The sequence below is a fragment of the Metopolophium dirhodum genome, chromosome 1 (genome assembly GCF_019925205.1).
Source record: "Metopolophium dirhodum isolate CAU chromosome 1, ASM1992520v1, whole genome shotgun sequence".
NCBI classification, from domain to species: Eukaryota; Metazoa; Arthropoda; class Insecta; order Hemiptera; family Aphididae; genus Metopolophium; species Metopolophium dirhodum.
Window position 1 is genome coordinate 82,708,501 of NC_083560.1, and position 24,091 is coordinate 82,732,591.

Genomic DNA, 24,091 nt, shown 5'->3' on the forward strand with positions numbered 1-24,091 from the left:
CTTAGTGACACTTGAAATTTATACCACATGTTTATTTTATCATTTTCTACATTTGATAAAATTTTCAAAATATTTTAACTCGTTCCGAGTTGGTTACAAACCTTTTCAATTTTCAATTGTTTAGTTTTTTTTGTCTATAAATGTAAGTTAAGTTGTATTCGTTGAGGCAGAAAGCGTAAAAATTTAATACAAGACGTTTGATATAATATATTGTTACAACACCAGTTGAAAAATATTAAAAATACATTGCCTCAATTTTTTAAAAAAAGGTTTTAATGTTAAAATGTTGACATACTTTATCTAGTTTAAAATTAACTTATTATTTTGTTATTAAAAATATATACAATGTTCAACATTTTAGCTTAGGATTGAAAATATATAAAAGGTTGCATGTGAGTAGTTTATTCTTTAACCTAAAATCTCAAAAATATAAAAACACAGTTTTTTTATAGTTATTTTATGTTTAAATTTGGAGGAAATTACATATTAAATATCCAATAATAACGATTTTAGTTATTTTTTTGTAATTTTATAATTTGAATTCAACCTACCGGCTACCTTATTAATAATAAGTAATAACAATATAAATTTAATATAAAATATTCACACTGACAAACCGTCTCCGCTTAGAATCCTTGTTCGTGTACAATGGTAATATATCATTGAATTCAAATTTAATACGATCCATTACAGTGACCCACTTGTAACATACTGTACAGCAGAGCGACATCCACTTACCTCCTTTTTTATAATTAAAATCAAATTATCAAACGATTTTTAATTTTATATTTCATTATCAATCGTTTATTGTCTAACTAATATTAAAATATTTCAGAATTAATATATAACAAATTTTTATTTATTTTCATTTCTAATGATACTTTATGACATAACAATTTTAAACTAGTAATTACTAGTAATAACAAAATAAATTGTCTACTTATTTGTAAAATTAAAAAAATATTTGAAATGTATTTAAAATTTAAATACACGCCAAGTCGTATTTGTATTATTGTGCTTAAATACTTTTTCTTAGAAGTATTTGAGATGTATTTTAAATACTTTTCAAATGGTTGCAGTATTTTGAACTGATTTAAAAGTACTATTTACTAGACTGAATTCGTGGCTCAAAGAATTTATGATCCCGCTAAACTACGATTATTCGTGTAACGCGAGTTTAACGATTTATTTTTGTCATGGAAATTGTAGTAAAGAAGAGTTTATTATTTTATTGCAATACCTATAAAATATATTTCTCTGTGCGTGTTTTAACTAAATCAAATATTTCTTTTTTTGTAATTTGTGAAAGTTGTTAGTAGTAAGTGGGTCCATAGAGGCGACACTCCACTCCACACAAACTCCACCGCCACACAAACTCCACCGCCACTCCACCCATACCACCGCCACCGCCACTCCACCCGGGGCGACCACCACCACCACTCCACCCGTAACGACCGCCACACCACCCGTGGCGACAATCACCACCACTCCACCGTCACACAAACTCCACCCGGACCGACCACCACCACCCCACCCGGCAGTTCACCACTCCACCCCGGCAGACCGCCACTCCACCCCGGCAGACCACCACACCACACAGCACAACCCTATCACGCGTTATCACAATACAATTAATATGTGTACGTCAGAAAGTAATTATTTAAAAAATATTCGTGTATAATGTTGTACGTATATGATAATATAACGCAAAAATTTGTCCACCGACTGTTTACCTGCAAGGTCGCCGCTAAATGACCACTCCTTTCAGTCTTCACCCTGTTTTTGTATAATGTTTAATATAACGTAAACACACACATACTTTTGTCCGACGACTGTACCCTAACCTACAAGATCACCGCTGAATGACTATTGTTAAATCAAACATTTTAACACACAAGCGTATAACGTGTTACAGTCGTACTGACCTACATAATATTGTTCGTCTTAAAAAATGATCGCATCAGACAAGTGAGTAGAATCGGTAAACACCCTCTACCCTGAGTCTTTTGTAATACTCAGTGCAGACCAAGGACGATACGGTCATTTGATTACATGTGTCAACCCCTACCAGGGATGTTTACCCCTTCCAGGGTAAAAGAGTCTTTTTTATAATAATAATCACTAAAGACCCAGGACAAGTCAGTCTGTCAACTTGTACACTACCATTCAGACGTTATATTTTTAAAAATGTTTAAATGCAACGAGTGCTTATCCGTTTTCTCTCGGAAAGATAATTTAACTAGGCATTTAAAGAGTCATAAAAAAAAAAAAATTCAAATGTGCGGTTTGTGGTGTTTTATTTGTTCGAAATGACAGTCTTAAAAGACACACGAAAAATAGGCATGGTAATCTACGAAAACATATGAAAAAAAATCACGGTAAGTACATGGTTATAACTTAAAAATATTTTGTACCCCATCGATCATTTTTAAGGAGTTTTGTTTAGGCAATACGTAGTTATTCAACCTGTATCATTTTTAAGGAGCTTAGAAAAATATTTGTAAACATTTACCTAGTAGTAGTGTTAGGGGTGTGTATATTTTCTTTTTATTAATATTATTATTATTTTGCTAGATGATAATATAACGTTTGAAGACGACGAATTGTGCACTAATGTCGAAAATAATGAAACAAGTACGAAAAATTATCTATACTTAGTGTCAAATATTATTATAATTATTATTTTCCCAGATACAACGTTTCAAGACGACGAATATTGCGCTAAAGTGTTGGATAAGTTCGAAAATAATGAAACAAGTATGAAATGTACCTATATTTAGTGTAAAATATTAATATTATTATTTTCCTAGATGATATAATGTTTGAAGACGACGAATTGTGCACTAATGTCGAAAATAATGAAACAAGTACGAAAAATTATCTATACTTAGTGTCAAATATTATTATAATTATTATTTTCCCAGATACAACGTTTCAAGACGACGAATATTGCGCTAAAGTGATGGATAAGTTCGAAAATAATGAAATAAGTATGAAAATAATGAAATAAGTATGAAATGTACCTATATTTAGTGTAAAATATTAATATTATTATTTTCCTAGATGATATAATGTTTGAAGACGACGAATATTGCACTAAAGTGTTGGATAATTTCGAAAAAAGTATGATAAACTATTTATATTTATATTTATATATCAACATATTTTTTTTTCTATAGGTAAGCATAAGAATATGATTGAAGTAGCCCCCGATATTTTCGTTGAGAATATACCAGCTGGACCTTCTAATCAAAGTATTTATTTAGTATTTTTATATTAGTGTATATTTTTATATGAGTGCAAATTTTTTTTTAGGTAAACGTATACACATAGACACACCGCTCGGAGCAAAAAAAGCAAAACTAGCATACAACGTTGAAACGCTCATCTTAGAGTCTGACTTGTTGAAAATTAACAATAAGAAAACTAAATTTATAAAAAAGTATAATGCTTATATGATTGATTATAATATCACATTAAAACCTATGTCGGGGGATTTAGATATAGTTAGTTTAAATACGTTATTGGAGGAAGGATTACAAAATATGATTGAAAATATTAAAAAAATTACAAATTTCACTGATGGTGACATCGTTAATATGCACGCCAACAATCCGAAGTTTTTTACACCAATATCCACTGGCAATATGACGTGTAATGTGTCAGGAGAGAAAATTTTAAATAAAATCAGTGATATATTAACGTCGGATCAATCAGTGAACATCAACGATACGGTGTTCGGTTTTCAAGTTATCATAATGCCTAAAGGTGGAAAACCTAAACCAACCTGGGAGTACTTGGACCTATTTAGCAAAAACAAAAGATGTATAGCACAAATTAAAAATCAGGATGAACTATGTTGCCCCCGTGCTATTATAGTGGGACTATCTTACAAGACCTCGGTTATATTAGGACACAAATTAAACAATTACCAAATCAAAAACCTGCGACTTGGTAAATACGATATTCAAACACGTTTGACAAAAGAACTATGCCAGCAATTAGAAATAAATGACAGCAGGCCGTTTACGTATCGTGACATATCAAAGGTTGAAAAACTACTCAAAATTCAAGTTAAAGTCGTAAACGCAGATAATTGTTGTGAAATCGACTACACAGGAACTGAAAATAGATATAAAGTTTACCTTTTGAAAAAAAATGATCATTTTCATTGTATTTTTTCTATGTCAGCGTTCAGAGAACGTGTATACTACTGCGAGTTATGCGATACGGGGTATAACAATAAAAAGAAGCACGCCTGTAAAAATGGACCTGGGCAAAAGTGTAGGCTGTGTAACGAAAAATATCACATACAAAACTTTACATGTAAAAAAATTTTTTGTCACGAGTGTAACCGTTATTGTGTTAATAATGAGTGTTTAAGAAAACATAAAAACGTTTGTGATAAAGAATATAAATGTAACGGTTGTAATTTTGTCGTACAGAGGAATGACCGCACGCACACCAGTGTTTGCGGTTATGGACAATGTCATAATTGCAAGCAAGAAAACATTCGAATTAGTGACCATAAATGTTATATGCAACGGAGAACCGGTAAAGGAGGATATTGTGTAGAATCATGTATCTGTAACGAAAAATCAACAGAAAAACAGAAAAACTGTACGTTTTCGACAAATTATGTATTTTTTGACTATGAAGCTCAGCAAAATACCGGTACGCACATACCAAATATGGTTATTGCTCACGATTTTGAAGGCCGAAAATATGTATTTTCTACAGACGACGCTGGTTCGGCCAATGATAAATTTTGTAAATGGGCGCTGAGCAAAGTAATGAAAGGAACAACTTACATAGCACATAATTCGAAAGCGTACGACACCTATTTCATTATACAGTACATTTTAAAAAATATGCCGACCGTCAAGTACGAAGTAATTCGTAACGGGACCAAAATTATGATGCTCGAAATAAAATATGGGGGCTTAAACATTAAATTCATAGATAGTCATAATTTTATACAGTCAAAATTATCTGAATTTCCGAAAACGTTTGGACTTAAAGAAGCAAAAAAAGGGTACTTTCCACATTTTTTTAATACGCCGGAAAATCAAAGATATGTAGGACCTTTGCCGGACAAAACGCATTACGGTTATAATTCTATGACGACAAAACACCGTGCAGCATTTATAAATTGGCACGACGAATTGATAAATAAGAATTATGTATTCGATTTCCAATTGGAGTTGGAAGAATATTGCAATTCGGATGTCGACATATTACGAAGAGGGTGTTTGGAGCTGAGAAAACAATTTTTGGACGTGTGTAATATTGATCCTTTTAAATATATAACGATCGCTAGTGTTTGTATGGCCATTTATCGACAGAGCGACTTGTCCGGTGGTACTATAGCAGTCGTTCAAAATGTTAAAAAAGACAATTTTTCAGACGATTCGATAAAGTGGCTGAAAAGCAAAATATTGAACGAAAATAAAAATATAAAACACGCGTTAAACGGTGGAGAAGTTACTATATGCGGTGCTAGAGTAGACGGTTACGACGAGACAGAGAAAAAAGTATACCAATATCATGGCTGTTTCTGGCACGGTTGTCCGGAGTGTTTTAATCCTAACGATATTAACCCCGTTAATAATAACACTATGACTGATTTATACAATGATACGATAAGACGGACAATTAATTTGAAACAAAAAGGGTACCAAGTTGAAGAGATGTGGAGTTGTAAATGGAAAAAGCACAAAAATTACAAACAAATGTTGCAGTATCAAAATGATGTAATTGAACCACTAAACCCCAGAGACGCATTTTTCGGAGGAAGGACCAATGCCACAAAGTTAATGGTTAAAAATAAAAAAATTAAATACATTGATGTGTGTAGTTTATACCCAACAGTAATGTACTATGACAATTACCCCGTAGGTCATCCTAAACAATTTTTTAATCCATCAATAAAAAAATACTCGGAATCAAATTGGTATGGTTTCATCAAATGCAAAATACTACCGCCGACCGATTTATATCATCCCGTACTTCCGGTGAAAACTAATAAATTAATATTTACACTTTGTAAACAGTGCCAGCTAGATAAAATTAGACAATGTACACACAACGATGAGCAGAAAGCACTTATAGGAACTTGGACAACGGACGAAGTACAAAAAGCTTTAGAAAAAGGATATAAAATCATGAAAATTTATGAAGTGCAACATTTTGAAAAAAAATCCAACACATTATTTAAGGAGTATATTAAGCGATTTTTAAAAATTAAGTTAGAAACAAGCTCGTGGAAAAATGACTATCGGACGGTTAATGATTATATTTCAGCAGTAAAAAATGCAGTAGGAATCGATATGGACATTGAAAATATAAAAGAAAATCCTGGATTAAGAGCACTTGCTAAAATATGTCTAAATTCGTTTTGGGGTAAGTTTGGACAAAGGCCTAATCAGACGAAAACCGAAATAATATCAAAACCGGACAGGTGGTACCAAGTATTGTTGGACAGTAAATTGGAAACTGAAAACATAGTTTTTTTGACTGACGATTTAGTGGAAGTGTCGTATAAAAAAATTAACGAATACGTCGGGCACGAATATAATACTAGTATATACGTAGCTGCTTTCACAACATCGAATGCTAGATTAAGATTATATACCATGTTAGATAATCTCGGCGAGAAAGTCGTATATTACGATACAGATAGTGTGTTTTATATTTACGATGATGTCGAAGTGAAGACGGGGTGTATGCTAGGCGAGTGGACGGATGAATTAGGACCAGGTATACATATAACCGACTGGGTATCTACAGGCCCTAAAAGTATAGCGCACACAGATATTGAAAATCGAACAACGACAAAAATAAAAGGATTCACACTTAGTTTCGAAAATATTCAAAAATTAAATATGGACAGTATGAAAAAAATAATGAACGATGAAATAAGGGACATAGAACTGCGATTTCAACAAATAATACGAAATTCAAAAACTAAGGAATTAGCGACAATAATAACATCAAAGACGTTTAAAATGGAATACGATAAACGTATGGTTATGTATTCGACCGGTGACGTAATAGAAACGTTACCTTGGGGGTACTTGTAAAACTAAATATTATTGTGTAATATATCTGTGATTTTTTAAATTATACCTTATAAATTAACCAATGTTTAAATATTATTGTATATATCTGTGATTTTTTTTAAATTAAACCTTCTTAAACATAGGAAAAAATAAATAAACCAATGTTCAAATATTATTGTATATATCTGTGATTTTTTTTAAATTTTACCTTATAAATAAACCAATGTTTAAATATTATTGTATATATCTGTGATTTTTTTAAAATTATACCTTATAAATAAACCAATGTTTAAATATTATTGTATATATCTGTGATTTTTTTTTTAAATTTTACCTTATAAATAAACCAATGTTTAAATATTATTGTATATATCTGTGATTTTTTTAAAATTATACCTTATAAATAAACCAATGTTTAAATATTATTGTATATATCTGTGATTTTTTTTTTAAATTAAACCTTCTTAAACATAGGAAAAAATAAATAAACCAATGTTCAAATATTATTATTGTTTATTAAATAAAAAAATATTGTTATAATCTTAAACATTATCAAGATACCATTTTTTTAATGCAAATACTTTATACGATGTACATTGTTTTGGATTAAACTCCATATGAAAAATACAACATGGTAGTGTTTCTTCGTTCAATTCACGAAGCCGAGGACAATTTTCCCAGTTTTCCATGTCAAAGACGGTGGCGTGCGGCATAAACTCGTTGATAATCCGTTGTTTGTGCAAACCTTTGACGTAAATTCTACTGAATTTGAACGAATCAAATATTTTTTGTATCTCTGTATACTCCACATCTCCGTATTCCAATGATAAACCGTGATACAAACGTTGTAACCAACTGTTTACACTCCTACTTTTTGCGTCTTGTGTCAAAGAAGTGTGTTTAAAGATCCAGTGTTGAGTTGCGAAAGTTTCCGTGTCTAAAATAGACATCTCTTTAATCACGTATTTGATGTGGACTCCGCGAAGACAATGAATATCCAAAATGGCCGAAGACATTATAGTTTGTTTATAATATCGACAGCCTTGATTATTTTTTTCAACTGTTCTGTGATATCTTGTAATGGTTTTTCAAGTTTACTTACACGCTCAGCTATATCTGAACACGTTATTTGTAACGTTTCCGTTTGTTCTTCTTGTATTTGAATGGATTTTTGATTTTCTTCGAGTAAACGCTCAAATTTAACCAATTTGGACGAATACGTTTTGAGCGAATGTTCGAGATTTGAAATAAATTTTTTTGTTTCACTATCCCGAGAACTACCAAACACGTTCATGTCTGTAGAGCGACTGAAATTATTTTTTAACATCACGGGTATAAATCCAGCTATTGTGCGTATTGTCAAACCCCACCCATTTTACCAATATCTGTTTCCCCTTCCTACGAATTATTTTCTCTATTAAAAAATCGTTTGGATAATTTGTTTTTAATATTTCTTCAGAGTAAAAACAACCAGCGATCGGTTTTCCATTATAATCTTGTAATTGATATGTAACGGGTAACGTTTTATTAATTTTTATAATTTTAAATATTTCCGTGGACCAGTTCGGTAAATATCCTTTTGTAAATACGCCTTTATATGTACTAACGCGAACATAATCGCCAACGTTGAATTTAATTTTTACGTTAATAATTTTGCGCTGTTTTAATTCCACTGATGAAGGATTTGCATCGGCCTGTATTGGTGTCATAGATATTGTTCTGTGTTTTGAATTATTGTATTCATCAACCAACTTTGGTAAAATAGAAACCCATTCGTGTGAGCCTCGTGCAGTGAATTCCCTATACATTTTTCCCTTAAGAGTTTTGTTGAAGCGTTCTACGATACACCCTTTCGTTGTACTATACGTAGAATATTTGTGTATATTATGTTTCTCCATCAACGCATCGAATGTTGCATTGTAAAATTCTTTGCCGTTATCTACCTGTAATAGTTTTGGTGAGCGCTTGAGTAGTATTTTTGACATTGCATTTGAAACTTCTTTAGCCGATTTACACTTTAAAGGTTTAGAAAATGCTAGCTTCGTGTAACAATCTATGACCGTTAGAAAATATTTATAACCTTTATTTGTTCGGTAAATATCCTTTTGTAAATACGCCTTTATATGTACTAACGCGAACATAATCGCCAACGTTGAATTTAATTTTTACGTTAATAATTTTGCGCTGTTTTAATTCCACTGATGAAGGATTTGCATCGGCCTGTATTGGTGTCATAGATATTGTTCTGTGTTTTGAATTATTGTATTCATCAACCAACTTTGGTAAAATAGAAACCCATTCGTGTGAGCCTCGTGCAGTGAATTCCCTATACATTTTTCCCTTAAGAGTTTTGTTGAAGCGTTCTACGATACACCCTTTCGTTGTACTATACGTAGAATATTTGTGTATATTATGTTTCTCCATCAACGCATCGAATGTTGCATTGTAAAATTCTTTGCCGTTATCTACCTGTAATAGTTTTGGTGAGCGCTTGAGTAGTATTTTTGACATTGCATTTGAAACTTCTTTAGCCGATTTACACTTTAAAGGTTTAGAAAATGCTAGCTTCGTGTAACAATCTATGACCGTTAGAAAATATTTATAACCTTTATTTATTTTTGAATATGGTATCATTTCAACCAAATCGGCCTGCCATAGATCGTTTTTACCATACACATTAACTCTTCGCCTCGTATAATTTTTTCTGGCCGGTTTGTGTAGTTCGATTGCTATATCGCGTTTAGACATTTGGAATACGTTTTATTAAGCCTGCTTCAAGCAATTCTTCGTAAATTGAAAGTATTTCGTTGGAAACGCCTGTATTACCAGCAGTTTGAGAGGCCAAAAGTAACCGTAAGCGACTAACCAACTCGTTAGGGTCGTTCCAATAAACTAAATTATGCTTTTGCAGTTTTACAGATATACCACTACCGGATGCGAACAATGGCTTGATTATATCAGTGAATTTATTTCCACCTTTTTTAATTTTTTTCTCGTCTAATGTTAAATGTGCTGATGTTTGAATTAATATAGTTTTATATGTGTTCAAATCGTCTGCGGTGTATGATTTCGGGATTTTCGAAAATATCAAACTGCTAAGACCTAGCGTTAGCGGGTATGAAGTATCTTCAATAGTCAACGTCTTGTCAGTAAGTTTAATTTCTTTTTTACCTAAATGTATAGCACCGCTTGATTGTGCTTTAGGCCCATACTTATTGTCTCTATTGGAAGAATCTAAAAAGTCTAATAAAATTTCAGAATCTAAAGTGTCTCCTGTTTCGTTTATAGTTTTTGAATCGAGTTCTGCGATTTGAGGTTGAAATGTTGGTGGTTTATTTCGCTTAATTTCTTTCAATGGTTCGATAATCGGGTATAATGTTTCTGATACCAATGAATGAATATCGGCTTTACCGTGTTTTAATGCTGTATACTTGCGTTTAATGTTTTCTTTGGCTTTAATCAATTCTCCGAGTACTTCACCATTACCAGCCATGTTTGCAAATGACAAAGTTTTATAAAAACGTTGGTTTATATAACGACAAATGTGTCGAACCCGTGACGATATCGACCGTCGTCGCGTTCGCAGTCTTTATTAATTACGATAAACTCAAATCTCCCCTTACGCCAACATGTCGTGCAAAAGTCTTTAAACTCAGTATACGTCATATCGCCAGAGCAATGCTCCATGTAAACATGTTTTAAATTAGTTTCATCTTGTTTAAATAATACAATAAAATTAGCGTTGTCACGCAAAAGTTGTTTAGGTACTTTTGAATAGCTCTGAGCCAGGTAGCAAATATCCACTAAATTATGTCGACCTCTGGAAAAGTATGTTCTAGCGATTTTTTGGTTTTCTGAAATAATATCGTCGAAAATAAACACAGAGTTTGGTAAGGCTTTCTCGGGTTCAATAACTTGTTCGTTTTCGTAGAACGTAAATAATTGTACTCCATCAATTCCTGATAAAATATCACTCAACATTTTATATTTCGGTTGATCCAATGTTTTAGAATATATGTAAACGTTATGAAATCTTATTCCGTTTATATTGGTTAGTAAAGCGAAAATTAAATTGGTTTTTCCGCAGCCAGAAGGACCGACAATAAGCGCTCGTATCGTATTGGGGAGAAGCGTTCCATGTCTATAGTTCTGAATCGATGTAGGTGGGTCCACGTTTTCAACTGCAAGTTTTAGTTTTTGTTCAATTAATTTCATTTTTATATATAAATATCTTTGTTGCAATGAGAATGTAATCAGTACACAATGTCACTCGTACGAAGAAACAACAAGAATAAGGGAGGAGGCCTCATCAACACGCTTATAAACAAATTACCACTCGAGATTCACGTGCCCGGTAAGTGTTGGTGATTATTTTAAATTCATTTAAACTATGATGTATCTGTGTAGGTTATCAATATTGTGGACCGGGAACAAATTTGAAAAAACGTTTAGCTCACGGAGATAAAGGAATCAACCCCTTGGACTCGGCGTGTAGAGATCACGATATTGCGTACGATCGTAGTAACTCTATCACAGATCGTAACGAGGCCGACTATATATTAGAGCAGCGAGCCTGGGATAGGTTCAAGGCAAAAGATTCTAGTCTAAAAGAAAAAGCAGTGGCTTGGGGCGTGACAACAGCCATGAAAGCAAAACGTAAAATCGGAGCTGGATGTGGGTTTAAAGCGGGCGTCAAAGCAGTTAAAAACGCTATAAAGAAAAATATAGGTGAAAAAAACCTGATGAAATTAAGTAAAAAATGTGTAGCCGTCGCACGAAAAACATTCAAAAATAAAAAGACAAAAGTTCCTAGAATAATAACAGTTCCGAAAAAAGGCGGCGTGTTGCCACTTATTCCGATTTTTGCTGGTTTATCGGCCTTGGGAGCTCTAACTGGCGGCGTTTCCAACGTAGTTAAGCTGGCCAATGAATTTAAAAGAAACACACCGACGCATTTGGGCGGTGGGTTATATCTCGCTCCGTATAAGGGCAACTCGTACAAAATCGGTTCGGGTCTATATCTCGCCCCATATAAAAGAGGTGGAGGCAAAAAAGCGAAAAAAAACTAATATCTACGTTACCCAGAAGAGCACTGTACGATTACGAACTTATAAAAATAGCCCGCTTAATGAAAATACCTCATTTCATCGGCGTGTTTACTAGAGACAGGTTATCTGAACGTCCCAAACGAATAGAATCAGCGATTGTTAACTTGGATTCGGAAAGCGGTACAGGCACTCACTGGGTAGCGTATAAAAAAATCGGAAATCAAGTCTATTATTACGACAGTTTTGGAAATTTACAACCTCCATTAGAAGTACAAAAATATTTTCACGGCTGTGACATTAATTTCAATTATAACAGAGATCAGAAATATAATACTACAAACTGCGGACACTTGTGTTTAAAATTCTTATCATGTACACGTTGACGTTAAACGGGAACTCGAGCGAATTGTCATGCGATATTTTTCCACCACTAGAAGTAGAAAACACAGCACAAATATGTCTTTTGAGCTTACAGACAAATAATTCGATACCAAACATCGAACCCGGTTGCAATACTATCGGTTTCCGAAATATTATCGGTCAAAATGATTACGTTATCATACCTACGGGGTCGTATGAGTTTGATAATTTAGAGTCTTTTATACAAAAAAATGTGCCCGAATATGTCGATTGGTTTGAATTAAAAGCAAACAATACCACATTAAAGTGTACGCTCTCGTGTAGTCATGATGTGGACTTGGGCGTCGAGAATAGCATAGCGAAATTGTTGGGTTTCGGAAATGTTGTATACACCACGGGTCTTAATCATGAATCTGAAAGTACGGTCAAAATAATGAAAATCAATAGTATAAAAGTAGAGTGCAACTTGATTACTGGTTCATTTTGTGACGGAGCACCGAGCCAGATCATACACGAACTCTATCCATCTGTTCCACCAGGCTATAAAATCGTCGAGGTACCTAGACATCCAGTTTTTTATGGTCTCAACACGACTTCAATATCTAGAGTAAATATCGTATTAAAAGATCAGAACGATTGTCTAATAAATCTACGCGGCGAACCAATTACGATTCGCTTGCAAATAACGCGTGGGTATGGCACTCAAATTTAACATCAATATAAAAAGAGCTACAATCAAAACACCCATCAGTATTGTATCTACAGTCAAGAAGTCAACATCCAAACCGAAAAAACCCGAAACCAAACTCACGAAAAATAATTTAAATTTTCTTCGTTCCTTGAAAATTTAATCATGGATGACTCGTATTTAGACGTAGCAGCCGGCTATGTCGACGAGTGTAAAATAACACAAAAGAATTATCATTCGTTCACCCCATATTCAAACATGTCTTTTTCTAATAACGATGAAATTAGGATAAGTGTTTTAAACATGGATTCTTACACTTTTCCGTGTGAGAGTTATCTGTACATCGAGGGAAAAGTAAATAAACCTACCGATGCTGTTGGAGACGTTAGTTTTTCGAATAATGGATTGGCGTTTTTATTCTCCGAAATGCGATACGAGATAAACGGAGTAGAAGTACAGAAAATAAAATCACCCGGAATTTCGTCTTGTTTGAAAGGTTACTGTTCATATACTCCAAACGACTTGAACGCGCTGGAGAATGCGGCTTGGGGGTCGTCGTTGGGTAGTAACGATAATAATAAAAATTTCATGGCCAACAATGTGTTTACCGGCTGCGTTCCACTGAAACATCTATTTGGATTTTTTGAAGATTACAAAAAAATATTACTTAATTGTAATCAACAATTGATTTTGAATCGCTCGTCAACCGATTTCGACACATTACACGTTACTGATAACTCTGAGAAAAATAAAAAAATTACCGTCGAACTGACTAAGATATTATGGAAGATGCCTATTATCAAAGTTAGTGATAAAGAAAAGTTAAGACTGTTAAAAATATTGGATTCTCGTAAAACGTTATCGTGTGCGTTCAGAACCTGGGATCTCTGCGAATATCCAGTGCTACCTAAAAATACTTCACATTCGTGGACTGTAAAGTCTAGCAATTTACTCGAAAAACCTAGATTTGTATTGATAGGATTTCAAACGGATCGAAAAAATAATATAACACTCGATGCCGGTCGATTTGACCACTGTAGGTTGAAAAATCTTAAGGTTTACTTAAATTCTGAAGCGTATCCGTACGAAGATTTCCGAGCAGACTTCCAAAACAAACAAACTTCGATACTGTATAAAGCTTACACAGATTTTCAAAAATCTTACTACGAAAGAGACTACTGCGAGCCGTTACTGTCAAAACATATTTATCAAAACCATGTACCAATCGTCGTTGTCGATCTATCGCATCAAAACGACAATGTGAAGTCGTCAACCGTGGACCTACGTATTGAATTTGAGACTGATATTACCATACCTGAAAAGACTGCAGCCTATTGTCTCATCTTACACGACCAAATTATAACTTATAATCCATTTAATGGTGATGTAAGAAAATTGTAAATAGTTTGTAAAATAAAAATACTTTTTTTTTTTAAATTTCATGTTTTTTCTTTTTATTATATAATAAAATGTCATATTACAATAAAATATTACATTATGTTTTAATACAAAAATAATGACATAAAAAAAAATAAAAAAAAAAAAAAACAATATTGTAAATATAAAGTTTTATAAATTATTGACAACAATATGAAAATTACATAATAAAATATTATAGATGAAAACTTAATCTGCGGGTTGCTTTTGCCCTTTTACGTGCTAGGAATGCCCTCGTCGTCAGCCTGTTGACTTCAGGCTAAAAAAATTTGTTTTCTTTAGTATAAAATAATATGTAAAAATAAAATTGTATTACCTTAGTTTCGATCGAAGAAGATAACCAACCCCTTGCCAATTGTTTGACTGCTTTAATCTTCAAATCTGCTATTAAACAAAGACCAGCGAACGGAAGTTGTTCTTTCAATTCTTGGACATTGATACGGGTCAAATAATCTTCAACATCGTTTATTTTTGTATCTTTGGGTAACGGCATTTCCTTTCCAAGATACATTGCAATTTTACTGGCCTGATTTAATGCAGTAGACCGTGTGTATACATTTTTCATCTGAATAACTTCTTCAATGGCATCACTTAATTGCAAGATCCTTAAAACATTCTCTTTAGTTAATTGCACATCTTGATCCTGTTGCAAACACTTTATTGAGAGAACGTTGTCACCGTTGTATTCTTCTATTGATATCAATTTAAACTCCTCCAACAGTAAATGAGATGGTAGTAAAAAATTTATGTTGTTAAGAGCTATATTTAGAGATTTATATAATTCAACACTCATTTTAACACACTGCAAATTATTTGAGACGCATATAACGCAATTTAACAAAAAATCAGGATCTAATCCTATATTTATAAAAATATTGCTATCAACAAAAAATGTAGTACAATCGATCAGATTATTAGCCATTTTTGTTATGTACGTTCACGACTGTCTCGAAAGAAGTTAGTAATAAGGCACACGCGACTCGTTTGACGGAAGACTCACGACTGTCTTGTGGTGTGATACCGGGGGCGCTAATACCGCTAGTATTAATGGGGTGGGTGTATTTAGATAGGTGAATCTCAAGGTGGTCCCGCCCCTTTTATGGGCGGGAGTAAAAACATATATGATTTAGAGAAAAAAGATTTTTTTATTTTTTAAATATTATACAAACTGTATATCAAAACATATAATGACATAATATGACATAATTATATGATATAATATCAAAACAAATATTGAGAAAAACAACTGTTTTCGTCTGCTATATTGTCGGCTTCTATTGGTGTCATCGCTGAATCATATGTCTCGAAAAAATCCTAAAAAATTAATACAATTATATTCAAGGTTTCAAATGATTATAATATACTTTCTTTACTTTTAAATTTTTTGTTTCGTCTCTGGCGGGGGCGGGTCCATCGTATTCATCGTTCACCTGATTATAAAGTATATTTATTATTATTATTATTATTATTATTATTATTATTTATAAGATTACCGTCTTCTTTGACTGTTTGCATGGCCGAGACATACAACTCTGAGTAAACGGAGGCGAGAAGAAATCTTCCGGACCGTAATTTTCTTCGACACCCTAATTAAATAGATACTTTAATATAATTAAAATAAATAAAAATCACGCATTCATACTTTTAATGATTTATTAAGTTTCTCCATCCAACCGATTGCTAGTTGGTCAGTTGCAAGCAGTTTTATCTGATTTATAAAACTATATTTGTTCTTCGGTACATGTTTAGATATTAATTCAATTTGAATTCCTTTGATTATTGCTACAAATTCTTCGAATGTCGCGTCTTTTTCAATATTATAATCATTTTTAAAATATTCCGTTATCTGATCAAGTTGTAATAGAATCATTGGCCGTACGACCATCGTTTTTCTGCTTACGGTTTCGAAAATAGTCCACTCCATGTTTTGAATTGCCATTAGTTCTTTCGGACTTAATAAAATTCTACATCCATGTTCAACTTTTGATTCTATCACCAACATACACTCCCCTCTATATATCATAGACGTAAGCAAAACAAATTCGTTCTCCAGAAAAATAAATCTTTTGTATTTTACTGTAGTATCCAGTATATGTGATAGAATATGCCCCATCAATGAATATATACGTTTCAAAAAGTCCACGGAAATGTTTACAAAACGCGACGGAGTAATTATGCGTACAGAGACATTGAACTCATGTGTAGGATCGATGCCGACTTGTAAAAACTTGCGATTTACAAAATCGATTGTGTAGTTGGTACAGTCGATGAGTTCGGCCGGTGGTGCAGGCGCAATATATTTGTATACCCGTTCACTGCTTGAAGCCATTTTTATACACTGTGTTACAACTTGTCACTATGAAAGGAAAACTGCGACTGAAGATTGCGCGTGGTTCAGTCGGGGTTACAGCTATACGGGGTAGGGAGGTTGATGGCGGTGGTGGTCTGCCGAGGTAGTGGGGGGTGGACAGCCGAACATTATACACGAATATTTTTTAAATAATTACTTTCTGACGTACACATATTAATTGTATTGTGATAACGCGTGATAGGGTTGTGCTGTGTGGTATGGCGGGTGGAGTGGTGGTCTGCCTTGGTGGAGTGGTGAACTGCCAGGTGGGGTGGTGGTGGTCGGTCCGGGTGGAGTGTGTGTGACGGTGGAGTGGTGGTGGTGGTCGCCCCCCGGGTGGAGTGGCGGTCGGTCCGGGTGGAGTGGTGGTGGTGGTCTGCCGGGTGGAGTGGCGGTCTGCCGGGGTGGAGTGGTGAACTGCCAGGTGGGGTGGTGTTGGTCGGTCCGGGTGGAGTGTGTGTGACGGTGGAGTGGTGGTGATGGTCGCCACGGGTGGAGTGACGGTCGGTACGGGTGGAGTATGTGTGGCGGTGGAGTTTGTGTGGAGTGGAGTGTCGCCTCTATGGACCCACTTACTACTGTTGTTCTTATATAATTGTATTGTGTTGAAAATAATATGTTTGACTAGAAACATGGCATCTTCAGCAAAATACGTAGGATGTAATTACCAGAGGTTGCAGTATAACTGCGAGTGATGGAAAATATGTTTCAATTGTTTTTGTATTATCAAAACAAATTTTGTAACGTCTTATAAAAATATATTCGATAATTTGTCTTCACACAATTTTTTTTTTAACTATCTACATCAGGGACTAAAATTGTGTGTATAGTACGATACACATTGTGTAGTACAAAATACCAAGTGTGGAATATGAACTAAAAAAAGTTTGTAACGGCCTGTAATAACTAGTAACTTTTTTTACAGTTTTTTCTTCATTAATTGAAAAATTATTTGATGTTACATTGGGAAATAGGTAGATGAGTATTTTGAATATTATTAAATATTGTTAGGATTCGTTTTTACAAGTTTTACTTATAGATACAATATTTAAAATATTATAAAATAAAAAATAAAAATATATCGAATAATCAATGCGTTAAATAATACAAATAAATACTATACTATCAAACAATAGTTAATGAATGTAGGTACCTATTTTTTTAAAAGAACCATTAACATAATGTTGTTTCAAATCGTGATATAAAACAAAATAATATTATTGTTGATGTTTGAAAATTATTTATTGTATATTAATTTTTTTTAATGATAACTATACCTAAACCTAGTGTATATTAGTAATTAAATATTAACAATATGGTAATTACATTAATTAGCTTTAAAAAAAACATTTGATCAATCAATTTCATATGAGTGTGAGAAATATTGTAGTCTGGAGATCATTATTCCTAGAATCGGGGATTTTTTTCCGGTGATTTTTATTTTGCAATTCACTGTTTGTGTATTATAGTTAAGTGCATTTGATGTAAAATTATGTATATTAATTCATAATCGTACCAATATACCGACATAAATCGTTTTATTGTGATGTAGTCTGTACTCTGTATAGATAAAGAAAAATAGAAATTTATTGCTCTAAGTTTATGGGTAAGAATAAAAAAAACCATTTTTTGGGGGGGGGGGGGGGGTGTGAAGCCCCCCACTGTCATTCCAAGTATTATATAAAATGTGTAGTACGAAAAAAAAATTATATTTTAGCCTCTGTTCTACGTTATAGTTGCGAGTGCATAGTCTGACTATTTAAAGTAAAATAGAGATATTTCCGATCTCATATAATTACCCGTGACAAGCAAATTAGCATAGCCAGTACCGTACGCAAGATTAGGTAAGAGGAGGGTAATAACTTACTTTAACTACATATAATACTATATTATTTTAAATTACAATATTATTGGAGTAATTAAATTGCAAATGTATTTGGTCAAACTTAGTTAAACCTGCACAAATAAGGCGACGGTGAAGTATTTATTTTATAGTGTAGTAATTAAAAGGCATTGATTTGTCTACAAATGTATTTTTAATTTAAATTTAAATTGTTGGGTACACTCGAGTAACTATATACCTGCCTATGCATATTGATCTCTCTGGCCTCAAGGGCGGCTCCAAGCTGTATTTCTAAACAATTTTATACTGTTGAAAACAAAGTTATAAAAAAAAAATCATCGACATTTACGAAAATTATGACTTCCCCCCCCCCCCCCCCCCCCCCAGAGGTCTCTAGAGCCGCCCATGTCTGGCTTCTGCAGGTTCCTATACTCAACACATTTTCTCATAATATATTTTAGTATATAATCTATATTATAAAAAAATGTATAGCTCCTTTGGATCCATCCCTAAATCCATTGTGTACGTCACTGGTCAAAGACCACAGATTATGTCATAATATCTACTAGACCAGGTAGCACTGCCAGGAAACTCGTCGCGGGCACAGAGAACAATAATTATTATGCTTTTGTTTCATTGTAAATTGCCTATGGGCTAAATAGCGAGATATTGTGTCCCTCTACTATCATTATCTTATGAAATGCGATCTTATGTGTGTTTTGAAACTAACTATGGGAAAAAAAAACCGTGGAAGTCTCCTCTCTGCTGTATACTTAGAAGCCAGTAGCCAGTAGGTGTTGAGTATACCTCGTCATTGAGTAGATCATTGTAATAGATGTGTTAAGTTTGAGTTTAATGATGAATCATTCTAAGTATTCTCAGGATTTTTTGTTATGTATTCATATATTGTTGTAAGCCACACATTTGTCTATTATAGTGAAACTAATTTTTCCAAAAACAAATCGCACATATTTTATAACGAATATTAATTATTATTAACTTAGAACAATTTAAAAAGTTTCATTAGCTTATCTAATATTTTAAAAATTTCTTTGTTTATAATAATAATAACAATAAATAATGCAATGGTTATAACTTGAAAATAATTTGCAAATTTTTGTGATTTTGACGAGTTTTGAAAAATTTGAACATTAAACGCTTATAAATACAAATATTTTAAAAATGTATTATGTATGTATCAACTTTTTTTAATATTTTAAGAACAACTTTTGGGAAACCTTCTTTATAACTTTCAAGCTTTATACTTACAATAAAAATCTCATCCTACATAAATGTAAAATGTCTATAAACAACACAAAAAGGGCCGACATTTTTTAAAAATTGTTATATATAATATAATATGTTTGGTGAAAAATTCAAGTTTCAATAATAAAATGAAATCAATATTGTCAAAAACTGGTTTTTCGTAAAAAATACATAATTTTTTTATTTTTCCGATTATTTTAAAAAGAACTGGATATTTTTTTATTTTAGTCCCCTCGAAATATCAACAAGCTCAAATTTGAAGATTGAAGTACCACCCAAAAGGCAATGACACAAAAATAATATAAAAAAATGCAAACACACATCAGTGTAACACGATGAACCCATCGATCCCACTGAGAATCTAAAATCGTGTTGGTTAATATTACATATAACGTAATTTTATCTCTAAGCTTGGGTGGTCACCTTGATTTTTTGATTTCCTGTGTATAAGTCTTATTGGAAATCACGATGGCCCAACCTGTATACCCACAAATATGATCATCGAAGGAACATTTGTAGGACTGGCTTTCGTATTCTGTCACATGTAGTGTTCAATCCACTCAAGCTTTAAAATTCGTCTGAATTTACAGTAAGTTTGAAAGCTAAAAAAAAATCGAAATTGAAAAATATACTTTTAAATATTAAAAAAATACTTATATTATGTAGTATAAATTATATATCAATCATCTAGTTTGCGGGTATCACACATAATTTCACATTTAGGAAACACGAAAACCATATTTAAATTTGATTGGACTAATTTTTATTTCTAATCGAAAACCACGTAAATCGATGGTAATATTATACGATAAAAATATCGAGGCTCAGCGCAGGCCACTTTAATATTATATAACCTATGGTACCAAATACCGATATAATATTATATTATATAGGCACTAATAATAATTGGTGAAATTCACCACACAAAATAAACCGGTCAAAGCAAACTGCAGTTGCCATATAATGTTAGGAGATATTAAAATAACAGGTCGCATGCGACGAGTAACATTATTTTTCCCGATATCATTAAAAAAACATGTTTTTTAAATGTCATGACCATGACGTCTACCCCGATAGATGTATGGGGGCGTGTGGTGATATTTTTCGACGCAGAATACGTTATCTTGTTGTGATATTATAATATAGAAATCAAATACGTTGGATACATTTATTGTTTTTGGATGATATCCATACGAAATATTTTTATTATTTATTTATTTATTGATTTTATTAGAATAAACGCCCGTAAGGGCTCGAGTACAGCAGATCAATACAATCTTAAGTTTAAATGAAAACAAAACAATAGATACTATTAAAGAGAAGAAAAAAATACATTTAACGGTTAAATGAAATAATAGTAATTAAGTTTAATTAAAATATGATGAACATTATTTGACAGAAAAACGAGGGCTCGAAGGATATATAAACAAGCTTTAATATTAAACAAATCAAAGTTTATCATGGCAATATTATAATGCCATAATAATATAACATATAAATATTCATTCGTTTTTTTGTCAAATTCGTAAGTAACTCATTTTTCATAATTACCTTAAATTTATATAAAACCGTTTATTTTAGTTACTATCGATATTCGAGATATTATGATATTATGATATATAATTATTTGTAACGCTTTGACGTCTGGTTTGTCACGACGATGGCCCGTTCTATGGTTAATAATATTTGTATTTTAGATTCTGAGCGAAGCGATAAATGTATTGATTTTACAATGATGTGTGTTTTTTTTTGTGTCTGTCATCACCTTTTAGGACGGTAAAAGTGCTTGGATTTTCTTCAACAGTAACTTTTCTGATAGGAATGTGAAACTAGTTGGTACTTTGGGGGGTCAAAAGAAAAAATTTCTCAGTAGTTTTCAAACGCGACGTGAAAAACAATAGAAAAATTAAGGAAAAACGGGAATTTTTACGCAAAATCTGTTTTCGAGAAAATCGATTTAGGTTTTTAGTGCAACTGTAAAACAAATGACCGTAGGTAAATTAAATTTTGACTGAATATTTATATAAGCATTTTCTATACACCCTAACATTTTCCAAATATTTTGATTTATTTTGAGCTGTTTGCGGACATTTTCAGTTTCCATTATTTTTAGTTTTTTTTTCTATAAATATCAATAAAATTTTATCTGTTGGGTGAAAAGGCTTGAAAATTTAATAGAAGGCTCCTAGGTTATTGTTTCAAAGGCAGATGAAAAAAATTAAAGATCCTTAGTCACAGTTTTTATTTATAAGCAATTAATGTTCAAATCTTGACAAAATACGGAAAAATCACAAAAATTAGCAAATTATTTTGAGTTGAGAATTCATAAAAAATTTTCTTTTTAAATCTAAGATTTGAAAATGTAATACAAGATTATCCATAAGTTTGTCTACCTTTATCAAAAAAAAAATGTCTACAAGAAAGTCATATTAAATTTTTATGAGCGTTTGAAATTCATATTTTTACAACATTTGATATTCACTCGATTTCTCGTGTAACGATTTTTTTATTTTGTTTTAATTAAAAAACGTATGACTTTAGATACTTGAAAATTTCACTGAATGTTTATATTAGCATATTCTATACACCATACAATTTTGAAAATAATTTGACACTTTTTGAGCTGTTTACGGACATTGTCAGTTTTCAATTTTTTTAGTTTTTTTTTTCTATAAATATCATTAAAATTTTATTTGTTGGGCAGAAAAGCGTGAAAATTTAATGCAAGGCTCCTGATATATTGTTACAATAGCTGTTGAAAAATATTTATAATATATACCTAAGCACAATTTTTTTTTATAAGCATTTAAAGTTCAAATTTTGACAAAATTTATCAAATTTAAAATGTAATAATTATTTTGTAGTTAAAAATTTATAAAATGTTCAACTTTTGTAGCTAAGGATAAAAAATTTAAAACAAGGTTCCACGTAAATAGGTTGTATAAAAATTACTTTATTCACAATAATATCATCAAAATATATACTTGGTAATATCATAGGCTGACGGACCGTTTTCGCTCAGAATCGTTTTTCTTATACAATGATATTATATCATTGAATTAAAATTTAACACCATCCATTACAGTGACCCACTTGTAACATACTGTACAGCAGAGCGACATCCACTTACCCACCTTTTTTTTAATAATGTATTGTATACGATCCGCGTGTATTAACAATACCATAATAGTGCCGTGAAAACTATGTAGGTAGGTACACAGACGTTTTACGAATAACAATTGGACAAGCGAGCAGCGTGTCTTGTGTTCGGGGCTGTGTCGTTATAACTGGGTTACCGTTGCGGATAATTGTTTCACTACCAATTAACAATGCGGCATTTCGAAATTTCCCACACAGGTATAAACTTGTATAATTTAGGCACGATGCGCGAAGTCCACATTTTCTATACAATGTAATTTTTTTTCTCTACGATTCGTCAATAGTATTGCAAAAAAAAGGTATAATAGTATGCTCATATTCGTGTAATATTCCCCACCCCTACTCCCCCCTCCAAAATATCCTCGTTTCTCTATTCGACATTTTTCATATGTGAATACATTTTTTCAATACTTTTTTTTTTATAAATAACTTGGATTTCTGTTCCATTAAACTCTAATTTCTAGAAATGACATAATTTGTTAACTACAAATCAAACACCGAGCAGAAAGATTTAAGGAATATGTTATTATTTATATTACAATATTACTAAAAAAATGTATAAATAATGTCTATATATTTTTTTTTTTTTTGAAATTAAGTTCTGGTCAAACTTATAGAAGTTGAAAAAGTTAGCAGCTTATATAGTCTATGTTACATAATAGCGTTGACTATGATACTATAGATCGCCCACTGCGGTACAAAATACGCTACACCAAATCTACTTGCCATCCTGGTGTTAATATCCAGAACTGACTTGGCGGCGTATCTTATAACCTGGTCACCCAGTAAGTTCAAGACCAGGACCGCTGGTAGATTCAGTGTAGCGTATTTTGTACCGCAGTGGACGATTTATAGTATTCATAATCAATGATAATAGGC

General features: G+C 32.4%; 5 protein-coding genes across 5 annotated transcripts; 3 read left to right on the forward strand and 2 right to left on the reverse strand.

The window, feature by feature from the left end:
• Positions 1-2,362: 2,362 nt before the first annotated feature.
• LOC132942299 (uncharacterized) lies at positions 2,363-7,218 on the forward strand. Its single transcript, XM_061010590.1, has 10 exons — positions 2,363-2,378; positions 2,575-2,634; positions 2,692-2,757; positions 2,811-2,867; positions 2,925-2,990; positions 3,064-3,123; positions 3,180-3,254; positions 3,502-5,812; positions 5,858-6,759; positions 7,205-7,218. The coding sequence occupies exons 1-10, from the start codon at positions 2,363-2,365 to the stop codon at positions 7,216-7,218; spliced, it is 3,627 nt and encodes a 1,208-aa protein (XP_060866573.1).
• A 4,016-nt stretch (positions 7,219-11,234) lies between these two features.
• On the forward strand, positions 11,235-12,130 carry LOC132942306 (uncharacterized). The gene is made up of 3 exons (XM_061010603.1): positions 11,235-11,415; positions 11,469-11,789; positions 11,886-12,130. The coding sequence occupies exons 1-3, from the start codon at positions 11,325-11,327 to the stop codon at positions 12,128-12,130; spliced, it is 657 nt and encodes a 218-aa protein (XP_060866586.1). The 5' UTR covers positions 11,235-11,324.
• A 1,192-nt stretch (positions 12,131-13,322) lies between these two features.
• Positions 13,323-14,068, forward strand: LOC132942313 (uncharacterized). The gene is made up of 2 exons (XM_061010616.1): positions 13,323-13,961; positions 14,033-14,068. Exons 1-2 carry the CDS (start codon positions 13,323-13,325, stop codon positions 14,066-14,068), a joined length of 675 nt encoding a protein of 224 aa, XP_060866599.1.
• Positions 14,069-14,769: 701 nt separating this feature from the next.
• LOC132939313 (uncharacterized) lies at positions 14,770-15,574 on the reverse strand. The gene is made up of 2 exons (XM_061006408.1): positions 14,911-15,574; positions 14,770-14,853 (listed from the first exon to the last, which is right to left on the reverse strand). The coding sequence occupies exons 1-2, from the start codon at positions 15,514-15,516 to the stop codon at positions 14,770-14,772; spliced, it is 690 nt and encodes a 229-aa protein (XP_060862391.1). The 5' UTR covers positions 15,517-15,574.
• Positions 15,575-15,815: 241 nt separating this feature from the next.
• On the reverse strand, positions 15,816-17,054 carry LOC132937106 (uncharacterized). The gene is made up of 4 exons (XM_061003932.1): positions 16,237-17,054; positions 16,088-16,180; positions 15,968-16,024; positions 15,816-15,908 (listed from the first exon to the last, which is right to left on the reverse strand). The coding sequence occupies exons 1-4, from the start codon at positions 16,921-16,923 to the stop codon at positions 15,816-15,818; spliced, it is 930 nt and encodes a 309-aa protein (XP_060859915.1). The 5' UTR covers positions 16,924-17,054.
• Between the last annotated feature and the right edge of the window lie 7,037 nt (positions 17,055-24,091).